Source organism: Phytophthora infestans, genomic scaffold, assembly GCF_000142945.1.
Source record: "Phytophthora infestans T30-4 supercont1.32 genomic scaffold, whole genome shotgun sequence".
In the NCBI taxonomy this organism is placed as follows: Eukaryota; Oomycota; class Peronosporomycetes; order Peronosporales; family Peronosporaceae; genus Phytophthora; species Phytophthora infestans.
Genome location: NW_003303727.1, coordinates 222,600 through 231,795, shown reverse-complemented (window position 1 = coordinate 231,795; position 9,196 = coordinate 222,600). Strand labels below are relative to the sequence as shown.

The window sequence follows — 9,196 nt, the reverse complement described above, 5'->3', positions numbered from 1 at the left end:
AGCGATTTTCACGCAAAGTGTTTCTCGCTTTCTGCCTGTTATAAACCCGATACTAAGGTCGCCGAATTTGGCTCGGAAAACAATAGCAGCGGCACTTAGCGATTTTTGCGAACAAACCTCACTAAGCCAAAACAAAGACTTTGACGATCTTAAGCTTAACAGTATTAACTCTCTACCAGCACTTTGACCGGTTACTTTCGCCGCCCCATAGCGAAAGTAAATCACTTTTACGCAGCCTTATTTCGACTGCTTAACTTTATAGTTTTAACATTGCGCGTTTGCAATTGGGGGGTGGAATTCAATATTACAGCTGCAGCCTAGTTATATTAAAAGTGATAGAGCTATATGCGAAAATATCGCAGATTAGAATTATTATGGCGTTTTAAATTTGAAACTGTATTGTTTGCGCCAGATAGCGTTGTATCGTGAACAAATACTGCTATATAAGGTACATGCACATAACTGACGAAAAATTCACTTTTTTAGCCTGTGGCCTAGTCCGCATCCTGCTAACCAATGGTGAGCTTGCTATTTTGCCAGCATTTTGAAATTCAAATACTTCCACGCCAGCCTCTTGGCGCTGGAATAATTGCGGCATTCAAGCAGCGTTACCAGCGTCACCCGATCCAGCACGCTCATGATCATCTTGAAGCCGACCCAGTGGTGTCGTAAGCGACCAAGTTTTACAACGTCGACGTTCGCGGTATGGAGCATCGACTGCTGAAATGCTATGTCACCCTCGATATTTGCTTAGTGCTGAAGCTACTGGTCTATTAATGCTTGATTACTATGCGTATGAGTACAGTGAGCCAGAGGAGGAAGACCCTGTAATCGACGAATTAGTTGCTATGCAGTCGCGTCTACATGCGACCTTAGCAGGGAGGAGAGGGCAAGCAATGTGTCGTTGCTTGCCTACTTCGGACATGCTGTACAATAGTGACATTAACCATAGTTAAGCACCTCAGAACAGTTATTTTGATAGTTTCGAATTCCATATTACGAGGGGAAGGAAATATTATCGTAGGCTTGTACTACCGAAGGGTTCATCTGTACATGTACCGGTACTTTTCACTGAAAAGTTTTCAGGCCACGCCAATTACCGGGCTCTTCTTTTGCCGCGCACTCATGATCAGATCGCGCGCACACTGTGCTGTAAACGTACGGTCACCAACTTGGTGACCAAGTGCTCCCAACGAACAAAAACAGAAACTGTCCCTTCTAGTTTACAACTGATCGCCCTACTGCACGATACTGAAAGTCAACTGTGTCCTTAGTTTATTCAAGATTAAAAGTATTGCTGCAACGGGCCAATGTGTTTGCTACGAAAGCTGTGTGAAAGGCCCCCAGCGGCACCAAGTGGACGAGGTCTTCGAGAAGGCACCAAGGACGAATGGAAGATCATCACGGGCATGGTGGAAGGAACCATTCTATGTCGGAAAGCGCCAGGTTTCCTTAAGAGCGTATTTGGAACGTCTCCGCCTCTACGGAACGATCCAGAAACAAGTCGAAGGAGAACTCATCCTACAGCTCAGAGGATGGGTCACTGTCAAACCCAGTAGGCAAGCCACCAGAGCACTCAAGGATGACATTTTGTTAGCTGCAGAGGAGCACGGTGTCTCGAGCAACGACTTACGTCAAATGCTGCATTTGGTCAAGACCATCAGCTATGACCATACGAAACGCAGCATTCATTTCCACACTTTCGACCGAGCAACGGCCCGTCGGTTCCAGGACACCCAAGTTCCGTTCAAGCGAGCCGTTTACAGGCTTCGGAACCCGCATCAGCCGGATACAGGATCGATATGGGCCAGGCAATTGGGCAACGATGGTGTACGGACGGACACGCAGCGAGAGTATGTGGTGGACATCTTCAATGTACCCCGGTGCACGGACGTTGGGCGATTAAATGCGTACCTACAGGAGCACATTAAGGCAGACATTGAGTTTGAAAACCTAGATGTCTATTATCCGGAATCCAGATCTTCAGTAGTGTGGAGACTTACGATGAAGACAGCTGAATGCCCGGAATTTTTGCGGGGGATAGTGCGAGTAATTTGGTATGGCAGGCCACTGGTGCTTAAATATCCAGCAGTTGGATCAGTGTCTCCAATATGGGAACGTGGGGCACACGATGGTGCGATGCCGGTACACAGTGGAGCAACTCAAGGGAGAAGGCAGCCGCGTAGCGAGCGACACGGAGGTAACGAAGTTGGAGGATATGGCGCGACCCTTTGCCAGCCTCTCGGAGTTCAAGAAAGCCGCAGAGACGAGACTCTCGGTGCGTCAAGCCCACCAAAACAAAGCACGAGAGGCGGTAGCACCGCCAGCACCAGAAAACGGCTCCCTGGACTCACAGAGAGTCGGTGGGTCAACATCGGGTTTGTATCCGGTGGGGCCGGTAGCATCGGACAACCGCAAGTCCCAGCCACCAGCGCCTCAACCCCAAAAGAAGTGGGCCACCGTTCCGCTGTCGCGAGGGAGAACCCTATACGCACATCCAGCAGCGTTAGCCGAGAAAAGGTTTGGAATCTCTTCTAGGTTTGCAGTATTCGAAGAAGAAGATGAGAACAAAGGAGATCAGGAAGAGAAGAGAGAAGCTACCTTAGTCCAAGCTGCGGTCGAGATATCGTCCAGCGAGGAATCTGAAAGTCCGAAGCCTCGTACTCTCACGCCACAGGAACGAGCACAACTGCGCTTGGTCAAGGCGAAACCACCAAAACTTATTGAATCACCCCAATTAGTAGCGCTGAAGCAACGGGAGCGGGAAGAGATGGAAACCCTCAAGGATTCCATGTCACAGTTTAAGGGCAGCTCTTTATTAAGTAGTGGGGACGCGAGCCAAGCGGTTACGTCTTCCCCGGAGATCGAGGCTTTGCTAGGACTTAGACAAGTTGCAACACCAGCAACCGGTAATTGCATGGTGATGGCACTTTCTCAGGCCATCGTGGATCATAACCTTGCAGCGCATGACAAGGTACTGGAACAACTCGCATCAACGCTGAAGCGAGGCATTTAGTGGTCAGCGCTGTTAAATAACGCAGAGCAATACGACCACTTCACGCGAACCAATACGTTGGTCAACGTGGGCCGGGACTGGGATGGAATGGACTCGAAAAAATCCAGCAAGCAATTTAGATGGTATTTGGAGGAATTCGCGAGCTCGTCGTCGCAACGGGATGAGCTTCTCCCGAGAGAAGTCTGGGGCAGCAGCGAGCTCATGGCCGCGGCGGCAAACTTTCTCCAGAGGCCAATCTACGTGCTTGCCTATAACACGGATGGTAAACATCTCTGGTACTGCTCCAAATATCGCCCCAGCTTACTGTCCAAGGGTCGCAAGACTTACGACACAGGGCAGCAGATTCCGCTCCAGGTGGGGCGATGCTTAGCCGAAATCCGAAAGACCAAACGAAAAGACAAGACGCCGCCGCTAGTTGTCCGTTTCTGGGGCAATCACTACTCCGCATTCGTACATACGCGCCAAAAAGAGGTTAAGGAGGCGGAAGTCGATGCAGAGAGTAGAGAAACCGTGCAGATGTCGACAGCTACAGCGAGAGCGGCAGATTCCAGTTCGTCAGCGGATCAGGGCCAAGATGCAGATATGGATCCATGGGACCCTGCCAAATGGAGTGATAGCATTCCCGAATTGAAGCAACGAATGAAAGGAATGTCAATTCCGCATGATCTCAAATGTGAGATCCACTTGATACTTGACAAGGCAGATCCGGCTAGGTACACCGATCTCCTAGCCATTTTGGTCAATACTGTATCAGCGCTCTCACTTGAAGAACGAACAGCGTTACTATCGACCCGCCTGGATACCCAAGATTCGCCGGTTGCGCGCCACATGTTGCAGACGTATCAGATTTCCCTTGCAGTCCTTCGGCAATGGCAGCAGTCTGCAGCTGAGGCAGCGCAGGAGGAATTGGATAACGAGGAGTGGATGCAACCAGAAGCAGAAATTGACTCGGATGCAGACTACGTTCCCTCAGAGTCCAGTTCACAAGAAAGCTCGCAGGAAACTCGGAGTGCAGCTCTAAAGTACTTCCAGTCGAAGCAGTCCGTTCAAAAGAGGCCTCACACCCTCACACCGATGGAAGGCGAGCAAATACGACTTCTAGTGCGGGCGAAACAGGACTCGCAATCCCACACGCATCAGCCGACCCCAATGGAAGAGGATGAAGCAGGGCCAGGGAATGACGCCGTGACGGTGAACCGTTCGAATTGGTCGCAGCTGTGGCAGCAGCTCGGGACAACCTGGCCTTCGTCCGCCAAGTCCGAGTTCCCATTGGCCACTGGAAATACTACGCAATGGGCAGTAGCAGCAAAAGTAGAACCAGCCAAGCTCGTTCGTCTTCTACAACGATTCCCATATCCGGATGAATTGCTGACAGCAGTAGCGGAACCGGTACTACAACAGTGGACGGCCGCGTGGAGACGGGAATGCTTACATGGCCAGTTAGGCATTTACGCCACGAGATGCAAGGACAAAGCGACGCAGCAATGGATTGAGGACTGGCGCACCAGGATCGCTCGCCCGAGAACGAAAAATCTGGACGAAGCTTCGGACAACACTATCGACTGGACTCGACTACGAGGAAATGGATACGGCAAGGACGAGATATTGAAGCTGTGCGACACTACCAACAAGTTGCGACTGGCACAACACATTCTTTGCTCTCTACTGTATGACAAAGCGATCAAAGTGCTAACCCACCAGGAGGAAGTAGACGAACAAGGAGTCCGTTCCAGGCTGGTTCGACACCTTGCAGCCCTCAAAGACGCAGATGCATTCAGGAAAGCGTTTACACCAGACGGAGTGAACGTCAACTGGACTCGAACGGCTCGTTATTTCGACACAGTGATCGAACACGGGGGACCGGATCCAACCAGCCAATATGGTTAGTAGTCACATAATTACTGATCGCCAAGGGGGGGGGGGAAGTTGGACAGGAGATGGCAGTGACGAGTACAGGCGGACTATGTTTTTGCGAAATGAGGACGGCGGAAGGTTGGGAAGAAAACCACGGACAGGACGAGTGCGGCATCGCAGACTTGAACTCCAAAATGTCCGAGGCTTTACCAAAGGAAGTAGGATGAAGTGGCTCAGTGCATGGCGCCGGACACCGGCGCAACAAAGGCCAATGGCATGGCTAATTCAAGAAACTCACGTGAGCTCCGAGGCCGAAGCGGAGGAGCTCCAACAACAATGGCAACGATTGTGGGGGCGACGCATCCAGTCAGGCGGGCCCACCTTGTCATATTGGAGTATACATGACAGCAAACAGGGTGAAGTAGCAATTCTACTCAACCCAAGTATCGCAGACACGGTGAGTCCGTGGCAACAAGACAAGTGGACTAATCGGGTGCTAGCTATCACAATTGGAACACTGCAGGTCGTAAACCTCTACGCGCCCAACCTTCACAGCGACAGGGAAGTTTTCTTCACACGCTTAAAAGAGTGGACGTGGACAACTGCCGACACGATCATTGCAGGGGACTTTAACAGCGTTCAGCGTCCGCCTCTTGACCGACTTGGAGGCAAACGGTCAGGTCGACCAGAAAGTAATGCCTTAACCGGGCTTGTTCAACAACTGCAGCTAGAAGATGCACGGATTCGTGGAACAAGCCGATGATGAGGAGGAAGAGGGCCAAGACCCAACCGAATTCTTTACATACTGGGGACCTGATGCGGCAAGCAGAATTGACCGCTACTACGTCCCGTGTAGCTGGACAGCAGAGATTGACCGAGTTGAAGTAGCAGAAGCGGCGGCCCCCTCGGACCATCAGCGGGTACGGCTACATCTCAGCGACAAAGTACACACAGGGAGGCAGCGTCGCAGACGCAGGTCAGTGATCTACCCAATTAGATCGTCCCAGCCGGCAAGAGTTCAAACAGCGGTATTGGAAGCACTCATGCGTGTGGGAGTTGGAAGAGAGTAATCGACACGTACGTGGGATAAGACGGCAGGAAAGTGTGGAGATTGCATACGGGAAATCACTCGGAGCGAGGCACAGCGACGGAAGCAGTCAGTAGCTGCGTTGCGGGCCCAAAACCGGGCTCAAATTTTCACCAGACGCGGACTGCTAGAGGTCTCTGAAGAGGACGCACGCCAAGAACACCTAATCCGTCTTAGTCAAAAGCTAGAGCGGACGATGGACCAACTCCGATGGGACTACAAACGCGTCTCCAACTGGGAGAAGGACCAGACGGTCCCCTCGATTGAACGAATCAACGGGGAATCGTTTACCCGGGGAATGAACATAGCGAGCAAATTCGGGTCCGAGTGGCAGCCTATATTAGGCAAAGTCCGCAACGCTTACGCAGGACAGACCCTAGAAAACGAATTTGACAATTTCGTCACCATACATGCTGAGCGGCTGCTCTCCATGGCAGACAACATGGAGCTGATGAAACCCATTACAGAGGATGAGGTCATTCAGGCCATTCGGGCGCTGAATCGTCATAAAGCAGCGGGGCCGGATGGGCTAAACAATGATTTTTTTAAGGACCACCAAGCGGTACTGGTACCAGCATTGGTTGCCATTGGAAACGAGCTTTTGAAGGGAGCCGACCCTCCTCGATCGTTCCTAGAGGGCCTCATCATCCCACTACGAAAGAAATGTGACTCCACGAATGCGATGAACTTTAGGCCCATCTCGTTGTTGCAAACAGCTTACAAAGTTCACACCAAAGTCATAGCGACAAGAACTCAACGGGTGCTGGGGAAACCAATTGGCGAATCGCAGCAGGGATTTGTGCACGGCAGGCAGATGCTTAAAACGGTAGTGACGATGCTAGCAGTATTAGCAAAAGCGACAGCTCATCCCGAGTTGAAAGCGGCGTTCAGCGAACTGATACTTCTCCTAGACTTTCGTAAGGCGTATGACACCGTTACGCGAGAATTTCTCTTTCTGGTGTTACGCAAGTTTGGGTTCTCCCCGGAATTCACCGAAATGATACGGAAACTGCACGATGGAACCACAGCGCGATTTCTAGTAAATGGAGAGCTGTCGGAGCTGCAGCCAGTTGTGTCTGGTATCCGACAAGGATGCCCATTAGCGCCTCTGCTGTTTATCTTAGCAGCAGAAATTCTCTCTATGGCTATACAACAGGACCCAACACTCTCTGGAATCGAAATCCCTGGGATGCCAGGGGTCAAGCATACCTTTTCGGCATTCGTAGATGACTCCACAGTGTTCTTGAAGGAGGCTCGGCAACTACCACGAGTGATGGAGATCGTAGAACAATTCGGGCGCTTGTCGGGGCTGCATGTCCAACCAGCAAAAAGCTGCGCGATTTTTCTGAACAAAGCAGTGGAACTTCCCCAATTTCACGGAAGCCCAGTGCTTCAACCGGGAGCCACGGTGAGATATCTGGAGTATGAATTAGGAACGGGCAAGCTCACGGACGTCAATTGGGCAAAAAGAATTCTAGCAGTCCAGAGGCGTCTTGCGACAGCGGCCAAGCTGGGTACTAGTGTCGAATTCAGGATCATGATACTCAACGTCATCATATTGCCGTCGATTCTCTTCACGGCGGCGGTGTTTGACATGCCCAAGTGGGCGAATAAGCAGCTTCACAACCTACAGAAACAGTTTTTGTGGCGCCAAACTACCTCGACGGAGGCATAACGCCATAAAATCAGCCCAGTCCTTCTGTTCACACCCAAACAGGCAGGCGGAGCAGGATTGGCATCGATTGAACTGGCCTGTCAGACGCAACGAACGAAGCACACTCTCCAATGGTTACTTCAGCGGAAGGATCGGTATTTTTATGCGTGGAAGGCATGGATGTTCAGGGGTCTCCCGGAATCCTGGAACGGCAGTATAACGCCCAGGAAGAAGTTGTCCGGCAGAAGTCGACGGAGTTTGGATACTCCCGGAGTGGCATTAGCGCACACAATGGGAGAATGGGTGTGGCAAACAGCGCGGCTGCCTAACGACGACCTACGGCAGGCCCAGCCTCCAGATGACGACTTGGCAAAACGATCTATCAGCTGGTTCTCAGATGGCGAGTGGATAGTGGAGCTCCCACAATTGCTCCCCCCCCCCATCGGGAACAATCGACGTCGGAAGAGCAATTCTGGCCGACGTACAGTTGGGCTAATAATCCGTGGGTCGTAGACAGCACGGGAGCCACATTCAACAGCCGAAAATATAACCGTATCCAGGAATGCTCGATCTCCGACTTGGCAATTCACAGGACAGGCAAGTGGACATACTCAATGATAATTCCCGTGGCAGGACAGCAGAGTCATCGCCAACTAAAGTTACGGCGCTGGGCAATAGCGATTCTGAGGAGCTCGCCGCGGTTAGACATAGGGCAATACATACAGGTCAACCCGGCCTTACGCCTACGAAATCAACCAGAGCTCATCAGCTCCTACAACTGGAGTAGTGTGAGCCAGGCACGCGTCATCGGAGTATCGACAGATAATGCCGCAGGGAGGGCATGTACCATCCAACTCGAGCAACAATCCAACGGCATACATTGGAGGGTAGTCGAGGGCCTCGCGACAGCAGAAGAGGCGCACCCGGATATTCAGGTGCTTTAGCACAGTCAGGATGAGGGGGGGGCATCGTCTTTGAGGCACACCCCTCGATCCATGGCATACAATGGGAGGTGCAGGCGACAATTGCTAACAAGCGAGTGCTGTCAGCTATAAACAAGTAGCCTTTCAAACGCTACCAAGTTGCAGAGAAAGGATTAAAGACCCAAGTGGACGAACTGGAGATACGGAGGAGAACCGACGAGTGGCAATGCGGGGCCCTAAGCCAACTACCGAAGCAGCTCTGGTCCCATGGTAACAAATTAATAGTGTACCAAGTTTGGGTGGCGTACCGGGTCGCTGTGGCACAGCTAAATCTCTTCCACGAAGGCCGACTAACTGATAATAGCTACCGGAAGTTGCCGGAGTGTCAAGGAGTGAAGGAGACCCTAGCGCACATATTCTGGGAGTGTTCATGTGCGCAGGAGTGCTGGTCCAAGCTAATCAGTTATTGGACGGGAGATCACAGAGAAAGCAGTCGTCGCGAACATGACCGCAGCAATTGCGCGGCCAGGAAAGCACCGGCGTTAAATACGCCCAGAGTGAGAAGCATCATAGCAGCTCATCCGGATGACGAGAAGCTCTACCGAGCAGAATGGACGAGGATCGGGCGTATCCTATCCAGTGTTTGCATTACCACGCTGTGG

The 9,196-nt window shown here is 51.6% G+C and overlaps 1 protein-coding gene across 1 annotated transcript; it reads left to right on the top strand.

Moving 5' to 3' along the window:
• Nucleotides 1-1,310: 1,310 nt before the first annotated feature.
• Nucleotides 1,311-2,053, top strand: PITG_14030 (uncharacterized protein; the record flags this gene model as incomplete). Its single annotated transcript, XM_002899123.1, has 3 exons — nucleotides 1,311-1,412; nucleotides 1,498-1,989; nucleotides 2,045-2,053. The coding sequence occupies 3 exons, from the start codon at nucleotides 1,311-1,313 to the stop codon at nucleotides 2,051-2,053; spliced, it is 603 nt and encodes a 200-aa protein (XP_002899169.1).
• Nucleotides 2,054-9,196: the final 7,143 nt, after the last annotated feature.